Genomic DNA, 17,418 nt, shown 5'->3' with positions numbered 1-17,418 from the left:
GATCAAACCTCTAGTTTGTACTTTAGTTTCAACATTTAAGACTCTATCCTAAGCTCTTCATCTGGGCGAGTATGCCTAGGTTCCTTGCCTGGTATTGCAACCCCATGGGTCAAAGCTCTTGTCTTCTAGGGACAAGTCTCACCCCTTAGCCTCCTATGGCTGTATCCATATTTTTCTTCCCTTATAACCACCACTTTGAACTTCTGCTTATTTCTGCTGCTAGACTCCTGAGAAACTATTTTTGATCTACTAGTATATGCTAGAATATCCATCTCTTGACTACTTCTGGACCACTGACATATCAAGCCATTGCTAGACTCCAAAGTTCCCTGATATTATGATGTAATATATCTAGCCATCAAACCTCCCTAATATGAACTCACCACGTATCTGCATTTCCTCAGTTAGCTGACTCCAAGATTTGCCTTACTTGGTCTATCTGATCCTTAGACTTCAGCCATCCCTGGTCTGGTCCCTCTTACTATCCTGCAAATAAGTGTATAGGAGGGTCATCATTCCAGAACACTGCTTCCCAGACTTTAATGTGTATAAGAATCTTGTTAAAATGCAGATCCTGACTGAGCACGTTTGGAGTAGGGCTGAGATTCTAGAAAGTTCCCATGTGATATGGGTACTGCAAGTTCATGAGTCCCACTTTGAGTAGTAAGTTCCTAGAGCTGTGTTGTCCAATACAGCGGCCACTGGACACATGGCTACTGAGCAGTTGTAATGCAGCTAGTCTGAACTAAGATGTACTGTAAGTATAGAAAAACACAGGCTCTCGAAACTTAATACCAAAAAAGAATGTCAAATAAATACCTCATTAATATATTTTATATTGAAATGGTAAAATTTTGGTCACAATTGGGTTAAAAATATGTAAATATATAACTACTAGAGGCCCGGTGCACAAATTCATGCACGGGTGGGGTCCTTGGGGGGCCCTGCGGAGGTTGGGCCCCAGCTCGCGCCCCCAGCCTCGCAGCTTCAGCTCATGAGCCCCGCAGCCACACCTGGCACCCTGCCTTGGCCTGGCGACGCCCCCACACCTGCTCCACCATCCCGCCTGCGGGGCGATCAGCCAGGGCCTGCCCAGCTCCCTCAAAGCCTGGGAGCCAGGCGGTGGCCCCGTCCCCCATTGCCACCACTGGTTGCTGTCTGCAGGGTGATAGGTGGGGTGATTGGGCCCCTGCTTGCACCCGCCTTGACCTGGCACCGCCCACTCACCTGCTCCACCATCCCACTGCAGTCATCAGGGCCCGTCAGGGCGGCAGCACCTCCACTGCCACCCACTGCCAGCACCACATTGCCAATGCCTGCCATGTTCCGCGCCGCCCCCTAGTGGTCAGCGCACATCATAGCGAGGGGTTGAAGGACCGCCCATGGGGACAATTTGCATATTAAGCTTTTATTATATAGGATAATTTAAAAACTTTTTAGTATAGCAATTATAGTTTACCCTGAGAAAATACAATTAATGCTTGGGGTATTTTCCCCAGTTTTCTGACATAGAGATCAAGACATTATTCAGATTATAAAGGTATTACAGAAGAGGTTTCATGAAAAAGTTGATCTGTCACATGGGTATTATACTATACTTTTAATTCTAATATAGTACTTAAAAATATGGCTACTTCTCCTGCTTATCATATTCTCCATATAAAGAGCTGCAAGCTTTTCTCACTCTCCCCCAGTTGCCAACTTTAACCCTTTCAATCTCAACAGATGTCTTCACCTCCAACTTCACTGAGCTCAAACTACCTCAGTGGCTCAGTGGTTGAGCCACATCCTGTGAACCGGGGGTAGGGTGGGTCACGGTTCGATTCCTAGTCGGGACATGTGCTCCAGGTCGTGGGCTTGATCCCATGCAGGGGGCGGTCAACTGGTGGTTCTCTCTCATCATTGATGTTTCTATCTCTGTCTCCCTTTCCCTTCCTCTCTGAAATCAATAAAAATATATATATTTTTAAAACTACCTCAACTCCTCCTGCTCTACCTCAAAAGTCTTTCTGTAGAATTATTCTACTTTTCCTTCATTACTACTTATGAATAATAACTATTTCTTTCTCTTGCAGTCATTTTCCATTTCCAATCCCGTCTACCTCCTCTTGCAAATGTCATCTCCCCTTTAAGGGGCTCCTTCCTCTTCTCACACAACCCTTAAACAAATATGGAAAGTTAAGTTTCTTTTTTCTGGACATACTCTACTTTCTTCTCTTCAGACCTTTGCTTATATTATTTCCTCTGTCTGTAATTTCCTTCTTCCACAAGCTCTCAAAGTAATAAAGGTTGATACTACCTGTAATCTTTTAAATACTGGGACTTTTACATTTTGTTTTACAAAAGTATCAATCTATGAAGAAACTGGTCCTATATTATAGTTTGAGACGCTTCCCTCTAGAGGCCACAAAACTAAAAATTCCTGAAGCAGAGAGAGAAAGCTGTGCTGCCCTGGCACCTGAACAAGGAAAAGGGCCTGAGGAATCAGAAGGAAACCGCTGGGAAGAGATCTACATCAGTGTGGTGACATGAGAAAGGGGTGAGAGACAGTGGAAATGGGCTGTAGACCCTTGTTAGGACAGATGAATGGGAAGAATCCAAAATACAGAGGAAGGAGCCAGCCAGCTGGCAGACTAGTGCTCAGAGGATATCCCTCCAAAGTGAACAGGTTTCCCTCAGCTCCAGCCAGCCCTCATTATCCTTAATGCCAGATGCTTTTCACATTTTTTAGGTTATGGAAGCATACTAAGAATTTGATAAAAATTATTGCCTTCCCCCAAAATTGCAAATGCTCAGTTTTTAATACAGTTGAACTTAAAATTGAATATAATTCTAGGACATTCATGAAAACCAACAAATCCCAAGTTAAAAATTCTTAAAATTTAAAAATTCCCAAGAAGATATAAAGAAATTGATCACTGTAGTTGTTTCTGGAAAGGGAAGAGGAAGGCAGGGATTTGAGGTTAGGAGGGAAACATACTTTGCATCATATAACCTTTTGTGCTAGTTAAACTCATTATAATGGACATGCTTTGTCAATTGAAAAAGAAAAAAATACTTAAAAACAAATTAGTTGGCATTCAGGAAAAGTCTCAATCATAGCTTAACATCAGGGAAAGGAAAAAAACCCCTCATTCCACCAAATTACCTATCAAACTTTTTCTGGAATTCTTTCACCAAGAAACATTTTCATGTGGGGGAAAAGGAGGAACATATGTAATACTTTCAACAATAAAGATTAAAAAGAAAAGAAGCATTTTCATTTCAAAGGGCAAGATTCTTAAAAATGTAAATATAACTTGAATCATTGTATGAATGAATTTTAGCCAAATATTGCTTGCAATCTGCTTTCCCTATGGACACAAAAAACAAACAGCTGTTCAAAGTGAGTTGATTTCCCACTAGATAGATATGCCAATATTTTACCAGGAACTATGGCTAAAACCAACTTATGGTGACTTTCTGTGTATTCTCTGAGACGGAATGAAATCGAATTGGGTTTTTCTTTCTTACTTAATTAAAGATAAAGCTTCTTTAAAGTTGGGTGTTTCCTCTGTTACGAAGGATAAGCACAAAAGGTAATAATGAAGCCACATAAAACACTCAAACTTACTTGCAAAATATGTGGTCACATTTTGTAGAAACAGGCTCTTTGATCAACTCCAGACTAGAAGGGTAGGGAAAAAAGACAAAGAAAATAAATGCAGCTCCATAATTTATTTAAAAATAAATATTTATCCTTAGAAGTTCAACTTTAAGTGGTTATCACTAAGCCAAGGTAAGGTTTTAAGTTCATTCAATAGATGCTTAAATGTCTGCTGTGCCAGGAGCCAAAAATACAGCAGAGAATATGATCCTTATTCTCACTGAGCTTTCAGACATCAAAACAGAATACACAGTACTTTTTTCAATATTCTACATGACCTATAGCACTTAAAAGATTAGTTGATATTACTTCATATCAATTAGGTTTCACTGATACGCTTTTAGAGCTATCAGTGGGTGCATATCCTGTATCTCAACTAGACTTTCAGCTCCACAAAGACAAAAGCTTCTTGTATTTCTTTCAGATTCCCTGACAGCAGTTCTTTTTTGCATGTGATGACCTTTTTAATTTCTTCATATGGAAAATTTCAAGCATTTACTAGTGCACAAATAAATAGTAAAATAACCTCCATGTACCACCCAGTTTCAACAATTACCAACTCACAGCCAATAGTATTTTTGTCCATGGCTGATACCCACCCAAAGCCCAGATTATCTGAAAATAAATCTCAGCCATCATATAATTTCATCTATAAATATTTTGAAACATATTTTCAAAAGAGAAAGACTTTTTTTTTTTTTTTTAATATATTTTATTGATTTCTCACAGAGAGTAAGGGAGAGAGATAGAGAGTTAGAAACATCGATGAGAGAGAAACATCAATCAGCTGCCTCCTGCACATCTCCTACTGGGGATGTGCCCGCAACCCAGGTACATGCCCTTGACCGGAATCGAACCTGGGACCTTTCAGTCCGCAGGCCGACGCTCTATCCACTGAGCCAAACCGGTTTCGGCAAGAGAAAGACTTTTTTAGTACAACCATGAAACCATTACTACTCCTAAAAAATAATTTCCTTAATATCACCTACTATATAATTAATGTTGTAATTTTCCTGTCTCATAAAAGTTTAATAATTAAATCTGTGTAAATCAGGATTCAAACAAGATCCACACATTGTTTCTGGTATGTCTCAAGTCTCTTTTATTCTATAGATTTTCCCTTCTTCTCTCCCCACCCCCATTACTTATTTAAAAAACTAGGTCATTTAGTCGAAACCGGTTTGGCTCAGTGGATGGAGCGTCAGCCTGTGGAATGAAGGGTCCCAGGTTCGATTCCGGTCAGGGGCATGTACCTTGGTTGCGGGCACATCCCCAGTGAGGGGTGTGCAGGAGGCGGCTGATCGATGTTTCTCTCTCATTGATGTTTCTAACTCTCTATCCCTCTCCCTTCCTCTCTGTAAAAAATCAATAAAATATATTTTAAAAAAAAACTAGGTCATTTGACCTGTAGAATTTCCCACATTCTGGATTTTGCTGATTGTAACCCTATGTTGTGTAGTTTAGTATGTTCCTCTAGTCTCTACAGGCTCGATCAAATTCAGGTTCCATTTTTTGGCAAAAACAATTTTTTGGCAAGAACACTTTTAGGGACTGTGTACTTCTATTACATCACTTCAAAAGGTACATGATGTTGGCTTTGTGATTACTTTGTAAAAACAATGTAATAAGCTAACTAAAGAAAAGAAAATAAACTTAGACAAATATTAAAAACTAGAGGCCCAGTGCACGAATTTGTGCACAGGTGGGGTCCCTCAGCCTGGCCGGTGATCAAGGCCGATCTGGGCAATCTTGCCCAGTCCCAGTGGGCACTGACAGGAGCCAGCCAGGGAGGGACCACAGGAGGTTGGCTGGTTGGCCAGGGAAAGACCGCAGGAGGTTGGCTGGCCGGCCCCGATTGGGGCCAATTGGAGCTGGCCGGCCGGGGAGGGACTGCGGGAGGTTGGCGGACCGGCCAGGGAGGAACCGCAGCAGGGCTCCAGGGCGTGTCTGGCCCTCTGGCCCTCTGGCCCAGTCCCAATCTGCTGGATCCCACCAACAAGCTAGCTTACTGGTCTGAGCGTCTTCCCCCTGGTGGTCAGTGCATGTCACAGAACTGGTCGGACACTTAGCATATTACACTTTTATTATATAGGATTTGAGAAGGGCCCTGGTTGGTGTTCACAGTGGTTAGAGCACCGACCCACAATTGATGTCTCTCTCTCACACTGATGTGTTTCTCTCCCGCTCCCTCCCTTCCACTCTATATAAATCAATGGAGCCAGGGTGGTGTGGCTCAGTGGTTGAATGTTGACCTATGAACCAGGAGGTCAGGGTTCAATTCCTGATCAGGGAACATGCCCAGGTTGTGGGCTTGATCCCCAGTAGGAGGTGTGCTGGAGGCAGCAGAATGATGATTCTCTCTTATCATTGATGTTTCTACTCTCTCTCTCCTCTTATCTCTGAAATCAATAAACATTAAAAAAAAAAAAAGCCCTGGCTGGGTTAGCTCAGTGGACAGGGCATCAGCCTATGGACTAAAGGATACCAGGTTTGATTCCTGGTCGGAGCACCAAAAATAAATAATAAAAATAAAAACACCAGAAGAAACTTACAGAAAAAAGGAATTTATAGGAAACAGTGATAATGCAGGGAGAAGGCAATCAGTAAACATGACCCTTCTGGGGGAAAAAAGGAAAACAGCATTCAAAGAACGGTCCTGGAAATTAAAAGTAAAAATGAAAAAATGGCCCTGACCGGTTTGGCTCAGTGAATAGAGCGTCGGCCTGCGGACTGAAAGGTCCCAGGTTCAATTCTGGTCAAGGGCATGTACCTTGGTTGTGGGCACATCTCCAGTAGGAGGTGTGCAGGAGGCGGCTATTGATGTTTCTCTCTCATCGATGTTTCTGACTTTCTATCCCTCTCCCTTCCTCTCTTTAAAAAATCGATAAAATATATTTTAAAAAATTATAAAAAAAAGAAAAAAGAAAAAAAGAATAGAAGTTTTGATAAATGAAGCGGAAAGTGTCAAAATAGCCTGATTGTCAAGAGTTTGGTAACATAACTCTTATAATCATGGGGTTTCTGATGCAGCACAGGGGAAGAAAAGAAAAATACCACATTAAGTCAGAAGGCTGAGATTCTACTACCAGATCTCTTTAGGCCAAGCACCCTACCTGACTGAACCTCAGTTTCCTGTAAGGAAACTGTCACCCACTCTACCAGTCTCTTCAAGCTATTGTGAGAATAAAATTAAAAGCTACCTGGGAAAATGTTTCCAACCTGAGATGACTTGTGTAATGTTAGTAGTATTATTGAGACTGAATGTGATTTAAAGCAACAACAACCTGGAAAAAAAAGAACTCTGATTTGTTTCCAAATCACTATTCCTCGGATAAGCTAGATATCAAAAACATTCTCAGTAAAAGAAAGTGGATTTAGCTACACCAGATGGCTTTCCTTCTCACCACTAACTTAATTCTGAAATAATTATATTTCAGTATAGTAATTATAAGCCAAACTATACAAACATACTCTAAACAAACTCTGAAGGATAAAAACTCCAATATGGAAAAAGGTAGTAAATGTTGAAGGAAAAACTTGAAGAGGGAATAGGAATGAAAAGACAAAAATTAACATGTCCTCTTCTAGGTCCTGATGATAGTAAATGTTTACTATGAAAGTGTCTAGAGCCTGGCCGGGTAGCTCAGTGGGTTGAGTGTTATCCCATACACCAAAAAGGTTGTGGGTTAGATTCCTGGTCAGGGCACATACCTAGGTTGTGGGTTTGACCCCCAGGCAGGGCACATACAGAAGACAAAAGTGGGAACCACGCCAGGCCGATGAGAGCACAGAGGCATTGTTATCAGTACACCAGAATGGCCAAAGGCTGCTCTGGGCATGAGCCTAAATAGGATGTTTAAGGACTCTGAGCCTGGGAATCCTAATCAGGCCAAGATACCATGAGCGGGTATAAGGACACATGGTACACTGTGCCCTTCAGTAGCCGATATGATCGGTGTAACTATTGGCAAGAAGTCTTCTTTATCTAAATACTATAAAAGTAGGTTACTGACCAGTCTAGTCAGCTAAGGCGGGAGTGAGAAGAAGTCTGCTGGAGTATGGAGAGAGAGCAGCCAGGATGAGGTGTGTGAAGAAGTCTGCTAGAGAGAGCCGCTGAGTCGGAGAGCTGAGATACTGCTACGATGTGAGGTGGTGAGTCTAGGAGGCAGCATGTGGCTGCTCAGATAACAGCTGTGTGGGTACAGAGACTGATACTGCTTTATGGGAAAGATTTATGTTCACTAGCCAGTGTCCGGCTACATGCCTGTATGGACTTTGCTGTGAGAACTGTTCTTGTCTGATGGCCATATGGCCATGGGCTTCAGCAATAAAGACTCATTCTTATTTACCCACAACCTCTCACGGCTTCTCCGACTGAGACCCGGCGTCCTAGGAGGTCCACCCCCAGGCAGAGGGGCTCGGACCCAAAGCCTGTTACTAGTGAGCAGAGGATAAAGGAGGAACTTGGGCTAAGTTCCTAACAGTTAATACAGTGGGCAGGGTTTGAAGAAGAGCCAGCCCTGGCATAGTCAAATGGAAGAATTTAGAAGAATACATGGACTCAAAGCCACTCAGAGCACCAGGGCTCCTGCTGCGTGCTCTGACAACAACCAATCGATGTTTTTCTCTCTCTCTCTCTCTCTCTCTCTCTCTCTCTCTCTCTCTCTCTCTCTCTCTCCCTCCCTCCCTCCCTCCCTCCCCCTTGCTCCTAAAATTAATGAAAAAAATATCCTAAGGTGAGAGTTTTTTAAAAAAAGTGCTCAAATATTAAAACACTTTTTAAACCAGTCAATATTTTAGGCCTAACTACATGCCTACATTTTGAGTTCCAAAACAGATATGTGATTAGAAGAAGAAGCTAGATTAGGTTCCAAAAATAAAAACCACCCACCAGGATACACATTTTAAAAACTCTTTTGAAAGTCAAGAAATTTAAATAGTCATATGTAAAAAGTTAGAAAGAACTACCAATTATCAGAAATAAATGCCAAAAGTGACTTAGAGACCAAAAGAAGGAATTTTAGCTCTCGAGACCTAAAAAAAGCTAGAAACCTACTTTACAGCTACCATAAGTAACACTGTTTCCAGTCAAACTATTGAGACATAACAGCAAACTGTTCTGGGCACTGTAAAGAAAAAAAGTGAAGTAGATATGATTCCCATCCTAGAACTTTCCATTTAAATGAGTTAAGCAATGACTAGGCTGCACAATTTTAGTTTAAAAACCTGTGTATTTCTAATAGAAAACATATTTAAAAAATATATCAGCTGTAAAATATACAGTATTTGACCAAAATGAAAATTAAGCATTAACTTTCTCATCTTATATCTTTAATTTTTATGTATCTGAGGTTTTTTAATTGCTGGTTTAATTTTCTGTGGAAATATAAAATAAATGGACCCAAATGCCACACTATTGAGGACTTTTTTTTTTAATATATTTTATTGATTTTTTACAGAGAAGAAGGGAGAGGAATAGAGAGTTAGAAACATCGATGAGAGAGAAACATCTATCAGCTGCTTCCTGCACACCCCCTACTGGGGATATGCCCACAACCAAGGTACATGCCCTTGACCGGAATCGAACCCGGGGCCCTTCAGTCCGCAGGCCGACGCTCTATCCACTGAGCCAAACCGGTTAGGACTATTGAGGACTTTTTAATCACTCTTTGTAATTATGAGTTTTATGACTTTTCAAAAGCAATTTTCCCCCAATTGCCATTTCCTGCTTCTTTGGCTCTTATGTTACATAAATTAGGCTGTAAATCTCAGTTAGCTCTTGTTTTTGTTTGGCTGAAATGTTGAAGGGCAAGGGAGAGAAGGGTTACTTATAAGGGTTACTTATAAATCTTGTATTTCTCTGAAAACACAACTTGCATTTTCTTTAATCTTATTTATTTGACTCCAAATATGAGAAATAACTTTCATGAAGCACAAGAGACATTTTACTTAAATTTACTCTCCTTTGTTCAAGGTAAGGAGTAATAAGTGCAGCTTTCCAATTTATTTATTTATTTATTTATTTATTTATTTATTTTTAAAATATATTTGTATTGATTTCAGAGAGGAAGGGAGAGGCAGAGAGATAGAAACATCAATGGTGAGAGAGAATCATTGATCAGCTGCCTCCTGCACGCCCCACACGGGATCGAGCCCACAATGCAGGCATGTGCCCTGACTGTGAATCGAACCGTGACCTCAGGGTTCATAGGTCAATGCTCAACCACTGAGCCACAACGACCAGGCTAACAGCCTAATCTTAACAGACAGTATAATTTTTCCTCCTTACTATGTAAGGTCAATTCTATTCATTTGCATAGGATATACTCATATAAGGAAAAATCTCAAATTAATAAATTCTGTTGACTTACCAGATTGGACACTCTAAGATTTTCTGCATAGCATTAAGGACATTTTGTACTTCTTCAACTCGATCCGCACATAAATCCATCTCTCCCTGTTACAATGAACTTTAACACATAAACAAATGTGGTTATTTGTCTATATGCGCATCTGTCTATATACTAGAGGCCCTGTGCACGAATTCATGCACGGATGGGGTCCCTCGGCCTGGCCTGCACCCTCTCGCCATCCCGGACCCCTCCCCGGGATGTCAGAGATCTGGTTTCCGCCTGATCCCCGCAGGCCAGACGAGGGCCCCCACTGATGCACCACCAGGCCTCTGGTTTTTAAGTAGGAGAAATTTAAGATGGGAGCAGTTTAGAATTATGCCAACCATAAAACTAATAACAAAAGCTTTATTTTTTAACATTCTAAGTTTTTCATTGTAATTCAGGTCACTTTAAATTCTTTATTTTTTCACATATAGCCTCCAACCATTTCCTTCCACTTCCCTTTGGTCTCTTCCTTTCTCCAAGCAAGGGAAAGCCACAGTGGGGGGACTGGATGAGTGGCGGTAGCCTCACATTTCTCCAATCATCCTGGCTGCTTTCTTTTTCTTGCATAAAACCATAATCAACACAAACAAAACAACACCAACCAAGGCTCCCCACCCCTGTCCTTCCCCAGTGTCTTCCACTGGCTTGCACCCATCTCAGGAGCCTCGGGCACCCCCAATGCCGGCAGCCTCTGTGGTTAGTAATGCCCCTCCACTTTCCTCTAGTGTCTAGTCTCTTCTCGGAAACGTATCTGGATACAGTTCGTAAGGGCTCTCCCTCCCACAAAATCCTGTCTCCTCCTCTTCCCAGGCACATTTCTGCCCCTATTCTTTCTTCATCAGGGTCCCCTTCTCACTTATACCAACTCCTCTTTCACATTATAGTGGCGCCCTCAAAACACATTCCAGCTCCTATCATCTGGATTCCCCTTCGGACACACCCCTTCCTTATTCTCGGTGCCTCCCCCACCGCGCGACCCACAAAGTGCACCCCTCCCCGCGACTATGCCATATGCAACTTCTTAGGCGTCCCGGGTTCCACGCTCCCGCTAGCGCCTGCCAGGTAACACCCACCTTGCTGTCCTTCAGAAGTTCCCTCCCCGACTCTCTTCACGCCTGCTCCTAGCCGGTCCGCCCCCCAAAGTTCCCTCACCTCTATTCAGATCAAAGCGTCTCGGCTTTCCCGGCGCAGGAACCCAGTTGTCTGAAAAGCAGTCCGCGACCGTCCTGGGTAGAGAGCTCAGGCAGCTTAAGCCGCGCAATCGCAGATTCAATTTATCCGTAATTCCCGCGCTTTTCCGTTGCCACGGAAACCGGCCGCTGCGGCTGAGCGGGAGCCTCTCAGAATACGAGCTTGCAACACGTTTGCGGAAGGGCGGAGCTGAAAGAGCCGGGAGTCCTTAGGGGCTTCCAATTGGCCAGCCATTCGTTCCCTGTTACGTAATTAGTAAGGGACGGAAGAGAAGGCATTCTCCCGGAGTTTTCCATTAGGCGCCCGCCCTCTCACCTCTACGCTTCCAGAGACGGCTGATTATTACGTCACAGAGATTGCCGTGCTGGGGTCCGACTCGCTGAGGCCCGAATTGAACGCAAGATAGTGCCCACCCATTCGCAAGGTGAGGTCTCGCTACCTCCCCCTTTCCGCCGCAATGGAAGTCTCCAGTTTAGGTAAATAAAAGGATTGTAGGCAAAAAAAAAACTACGATTTCCAGCATGCATTGCGGACCACAAGACCTTCGCCACAGTGTTCCTTGGAAGCTGTAGTCCTATGGAGAGGAGCTTCCGACACTGGAAGCGGGCACGATTCTCAGGGCGGCCCAGTTCATAAAGAGCTTCGCACACTTCTCACGTCAACAGATATGGATTGGAATGTTACGTTTGCGCATGTTAAGAGAGGAGAATAAGCTGAAGAACCTACAAGTCCTAGGAAGACTACAATTCCCATCCAGCCCCTCGCATCTCGAGTAAGTAGTCCTCTAGGTCAGTGACCTAAGGGAACGCAGTGGGCGCGGAGTTTACCTGGGAAGGGGACTGCGGTTCCAGCCCACGGCTGCGCACTCGAGGTTCCGCCCCTCATCCCCAGTGTTTATTATTGTTGTGCGGTTCGGGCAGCTCTGGTCCAGCCCCCGCAAACGCGCCCTCGACCAATCCATAGGGTGGTAGTTTTGAGGGACAAGCAGTAAGAGCCAATCATCTTGTCGGAAACTCAGAAACTGGGGACTAGCCTCTGTCTCTCTCCGCCATGTTAGATTCACCCCGCAGGGGTAGCAGCAGAGCTGGCGGCGAACGGTCCCTGCGCTGGCCTCTGGCAGGCGCCCCCCGGGGGCGGGAAGCTGGTAAGGAAGCCGCTGCGATGACCTGGGGGTGGGGTCACGTCGCTCCGAGAGGGGCTTGGGGAAGTTCAAGGGAGGCGTCCTGTCAAGAAGAGGGGCGACTTTTTCCGTGTCTGGGGGCAGCGGTTCTTGTCAGTGACGGGATGGGAGAGCCGTTCGTGTTCCGAGGGGCCGAGGGGGCGGATGCCGCCGGTGGATGGAGGGGCCGTGGCTGAGAACGGCCGGCTTCTGCTGCGGGAGGGCCGAGACTCACCGGCACAAAGAGGGCCTAGTAGGTATAGAAAACGAGAGAGTCCGGGGGGCGGGCGGGGGTGACACTTTGGGGGGCACGGAATGCTAGGAAAGGATAACGGGAAGACTAAAATGAAGTCTGCAAGGAAAAAAACAAAACAACAACACAGAGCCGCCTCAACCCCATCCCCTTCTTCTTTTTAAGGACCTCATAAGTCTCCTTGGGCAGGGGACTCTGGTATTAGAAAGGTACCGTTGTTTTTTTTCTTTATTTTGTCCAACACCCAGCTTCCCAGGTCACACGTTTTAACGTCCGGGATATCTGTACAAGTCTCTGGTGGGGACAGTAATCAGAGCTCAGGTTCCCAGGCCTGACTCATTAAAGAGATTGTTGGTATCCTGGAAAGAAAAAAAAAAATTAGACATAGAGGAAAAGCTGGCTTGTGCCAAGCCAAGGTGAGTCAGTGGCATGAAGTTAGAATGATGCCAGTTAATGAAAGTTGAAGGCCTAGGCCCCAGCCCCCTGTCGTGACTGGCTTAAACTGCAAGGACAGATGGGCCTAACCATAGCTTTGCTGTTCTCCACCAGTTCAAGATGAATGCTCTCGCTAAAAGAATTTTTACGTATAAGCCAAACGGAAATAGGCAGTTCTTTACCAAGACCTGGATGTGATCCAGCTAAGCTAGCCTCCCCCACTTCCTGTTTTCTCATCAGCCGCCAGGCTGGACGAGCTCCAAAGTATCTAAACTAATTTCCAATTGTGTAATTTGAGAAGGGGGGGGAGGGGGGAGATGGGTGTCCTCTGGAAGTGTGTTTCTCCGAAGTTGAAAAGTCAGAGGCCCCCACTTTTGACAGACTGAATCAATCACTTTATTTCATAATTTTTTTTTTGCACAAGATTCTGGGGTGTTGACAGGAATTCTTTTCAAGTTTTAAGGACCCCCCCCCCCCAAATTGCATTCCATATGACTAGATGTCAGCAGGGTTGCTAGAAACTGGTATTATTTTGGTGATGAACTTGACTCTAGGTGGAGACAGAGAATTTTTTTAAATGGGAGATAATTGTTTTTGGATTAAAAAGAAAATCCTTAATCCTCAAACCTTCAAGGTCCTTTTTGATGACCTTGTATTGTTTGACAGGGCAGTACATTGTACTGTGGGAAACAGGACTATTTTAGATTCTAAACATGGGTTTATCATAATTTTACTTGAGTACCATTTTCAAAGAACTTGCACACACATTTTTATTTGGTTCTTTTTTTTTTTTTTTTTTTTTTTAGAAAGTAAGAAGTAAAACTGTTTTTATTCACTGTAATATTTGGTTCTTAAGATAACCAAATTGTGAGGTTGTCAAAGCAGAGATATTAGACCTATTTTACAGATTAAGGAATTGAAGCTCAGTGGTTAAATAGCGTTCAGCCGAAACCGGTTTGGCTCAGTGGATGGAGCGTCGGCCTGTGGACTGAAAGGTCCCAGGTTCGATTCCCGTCAAGGGCATGTACCTGGGTTGCGGGCATATCCCCAGTAGGAGATGTGCAGGAGGCAGCTGATCGATGTTTCTCTCTCATCGATGTTTCTAACTCTCTCTCTCTCTCTCTCCCTTCCTCTCTGTAAAAAATCAATAAAATATATTAAAAATAAATAAATAAATAAATAAATAAATAAATAAATAGCTTGTTCACAGTTACATGGCTAGTAATGTGTCTGGAATCCATTCTTTTCAACCCCTGTGCTCCCTTAGCCTTATGCTGTAAACTTCTGAAGCTTAATCTTGTTCATCTCCTATCTTCTGTGCCTGGATCAGAATCTGGCTCTTTGTAGATGCTTATTAAAAATCAATGAATATGTTTAAAAGCTAGCATTTTTCATTACAGTTTATATTTAGATTTAAACAAACTATTTTTTTATAAAGTCATAAAAACAAATCAACCTAATAACTCATCAGTAAACAAAATCCTTAAGTAAAAACAGGCCTTAGCAGAGTAGCTCTTTTGGTTAGAGCATTGACCCCAAGGTTTTGGCTTCAAACCCAGGTCAGGGCACATACAAGAATCAGCCAATGAATGCATATGCATAAATAAATGAAAAAACAGATCTATCTCTCCCCTCTCTCTTTCCCCTTTCCATGCTCTCTCTAAAATCAATCTATATAAAAGTTTTTTTAATCCTCAATCAGAATAGACATTCCTTTAAGGAATTGTTAACTTAAGCATGATAATAGTATTATGGTTGTTTTTTAAATTCTTATCTTTTAGAGGTACATAATTATTTTATAGATGAAATGATGGCCCTATCTGGTTTGGCTCAGTGGATAGAGCATCGGCCTGCGGACTGAAAGGTCCTGGGTTCAATTCAGGTCATTGTCACATGCCCGGGTTGCAGGCTCGAGCCCCAGTAGGGGGCTTGCAGGAGGCAGCCGATCAATGATTCTCTTTCATCATTAATGTTTTTGTCTCTCTGCCTCTCCCTTCTTCTCTGAAATCAATTTTAAAAAAAATTTTTTTTTTAAAGAAATGATGGCTGTCAGTGTCGAAATAATCCAATAGGAAAACGGTATTGCTGTAAAAAGATGAGTCCTGAGTTGATGTTAAATATGGAAGATAGCTGTTGAGTCCATAGGGCTCATTAAATATTAATCTCTTCTTTTTCTTTATAATATGTGTTTATTGATTTTTAGAGAGAGAGGAAGGGAGAGGGATAAAAATATAGAAACATTGTTGAGAAAGGAACATCATTGATTGGCTGCCTCTTGCATGCCCCCTTCTGGGGATCGAGTCTGCAACCCGGGCTTGTGCTCTGACCAGGAATCGAACTGGTGACTTCTTGGTTCATGGGTCGGGGATGCTCAACCACTGAGCTACACCATCTGGGCAATCTTTTTTTTTCTTCCCCAAAAAATATATTTTTATTGATTTCAGAGAGGGAGGGAGATGGAGAGAAATAGAAACATCAATGATGGAATCATTGATCGGCTGCCTCCTGCCCGCCCCCTACTAGGGATCGAGCCTGCAACCTGGGCATCAAACCTGGGACCCTTTAATCCGCAGGCCGATGCTCTATCCGCTAACCCAAACCAGCTAGGGCTCTCTTTTTGTATAGGTTTAAGCTTTCCCATAATTTTTTGAAAAAATTAATTTACTATCACTTATTGACCTTTAGACTAAAATCAAGTGTAAAAATTAAATTGCTATAGTTTGCTTAAAACATTAGTTGACTATAGTCAATCCACATTGAGGGGTTTGGGGATGTGTAGGAGTATAGCTGAAGGGAGGGCAACCTGGAATTGATCATTGTTAGTTAGAAGTGTTCATTACTCTCCACTTCTATGTATGTTTGAAATTCTCTGTAAAAGAGACTACAAAAAACAGACAAACTTGAATGAAGAGTGTTGAATGCTACCTCAGTGTAGTTTCTTGGCTAGTGCAGTGGTCGGCAAACTCATTAGTCCACAGAGCCAAATATCAACAGTACAACTATTGAAATTTCTTTTGAGAGCCACATTTTTTAAATTTAAACTGTATAGGTAGGTACATTGTTATTAACTTAATTAGGGTACTCTCTAAGGCTTAGGAAGAGCCACACTCAAGGGGCCAAAGAGCCGCATGTGGCTCGCAAGCCGCAGTTTGCCAACCACGGGGCTAGTGTTTTGACCTCTAAGTTGTTAAAATTCATCTAATAGAGAACCTGGGTTGCTCAATTTAGAAAAAAACTTCTTTTCCAAGAAAAGTGTAGGATATTGTTTTCAAGTTATAAAAATATGCCGAAACCGGTTTGGCTCAGTGGATAGAGCGTCGGCCTGCGGACTGAGGGGTCCCGGGTTCGATTCCAGTCGAGGGCGTGTGCCTGGGTTGCGGGCATATCTCCGGTGGGAGATGTGCAGGAGGCAGCTGATCGATGTTTCTCTCTCATCAATGTTTCTGACTCTCTCTCTCTCTCCCTTCCTCTCTGTAAAAAATCAATAAAATATATTTTTAAAAAAAAGTTATAAAAATATACTATATAATAAAAGGGTACTATGCAAATCGACGGAACAGTGGAACAACTGCTCGCTATGACATGCACTGACCACCAGGGGGCAGACGCTAAACGCAGGAGCTGCCCCCTGGTGGTCAGTGCGCTCCCACAGGGAGAGCGCTACTCAGCCACAACCTGGGCTGACTGAGGGTTTGCAGCTGGCAAGCACAGCGTGGTGGAGCCTCTCCCACCTCCAGGGCAGCGCTAAGGATGTCCCACTACAGCTTAGGCCCGCCCCTCTCCCCTCCACCCCCCCTTCCCGTCACTCGGACCTTCCCCAAGAGCTCCTGGACTGCGAGCAGGCTGTGCTGAGGGACCCCGCCACACGAATGTCATGCACCGGCCTCTAGTAAAAAATAAATTCCCTGGCAGTAGGGACCTAATCCAATTTATTTATCTTGATATTAGAAGATAATAGGTATCTGTTTAGTTAACCAATCATTATATGTTTGTATTGATATTTTTAGAGAGAGAGGAGGGGAGAGGAAGAGAAACATTGTTTCATTGCCTCCATAGCACCCCAACTGAACCCGAAATCTTGGCATGTGCCCTGACTGGGAATCCAGTGACAGTCTTTTGGTCCAAGGGGGTGACATGCTCAACCAAATGAGCCACACTGGCCAGGGATTAACCAGTCATTATGAAGTTCCAGAAAATTCTAAAGGATTTTATTAGATGATTTATGTGGATGTGGCCAAAATTTATATTTTCTCAGCAAACATTTAACCTTGAGATTTGTTTTCAGCTATCCACTAGGTTGTAAGTAGAAGAGCAGACATTGTCTTCTCATTCACTG

The 17,418-nt window shown here is 43.2% G+C and overlaps 2 protein-coding genes across 14 annotated transcripts in view; one reads left to right on the top strand and one right to left on the bottom strand.

The window, feature by feature from the left end:
• Positions 1-12,227, bottom strand: part of BRCA1 (BRCA1 DNA repair associated) — a 56,535-nt gene extending 44,308 nt beyond the window's left edge. For 4 of the 8 annotated variants that reach the window (XR_004972761.1, XM_036339652.1, XM_036339658.1 and 1 more), the window contains exons 1-2: positions 12,063-12,227; positions 3,614-3,667 (exon numbers count right to left, since the gene is read on the bottom strand). Coding sequence is in view for 5 of the 8 variants with exons in the window: in XM_036339652.1 (XP_036195545.1) it covers positions 3,614-3,667; positions 12,063-12,196 (188 nt within the window). In the remaining 3 variants the exon portion in view is untranslated. Of the gene's footprint in view, positions 1-383; positions 487-3,613; positions 3,668-6,846; positions 6,933-10,017; positions 10,117-11,196; positions 11,496-12,062 lie in introns of those variants that run through there. The other 4 variants (XM_036339653.1, XM_036339659.1, XM_036339656.1 and 1 more) reach the window with 4 other exon arrangements.
• The window catches only part of NBR1 (NBR1 autophagy cargo receptor), a 28,250-nt gene continuing 22,694 nt past the window's right edge, over positions 11,863-17,418 (top strand). For 5 of the 6 annotated variants that reach the window (XR_004972762.1, XM_036339663.1, XM_036339664.1 and 2 more), the window contains exon 1: positions 12,251-12,379. The gene's annotated coding sequence lies outside the window, so the exon portion shown is untranslated. Of the gene's footprint in view, positions 12,008-12,250; positions 12,380-17,418 lie in introns of those variants that run through there. The other variant, XM_036339662.1, reaches the window with a different exon arrangement.

This window comes from Myotis myotis, unplaced genomic scaffold (genome assembly GCF_014108235.1).
Source record: "Myotis myotis isolate mMyoMyo1 unplaced genomic scaffold, mMyoMyo1.p scaffold_m19_p_17, whole genome shotgun sequence".
Classification (NCBI taxonomy): domain Eukaryota; kingdom Metazoa; phylum Chordata; class Mammalia; order Chiroptera; family Vespertilionidae; genus Myotis; species Myotis myotis.
This window is presented reverse-complemented; position numbering and strand designations above follow the sequence as displayed.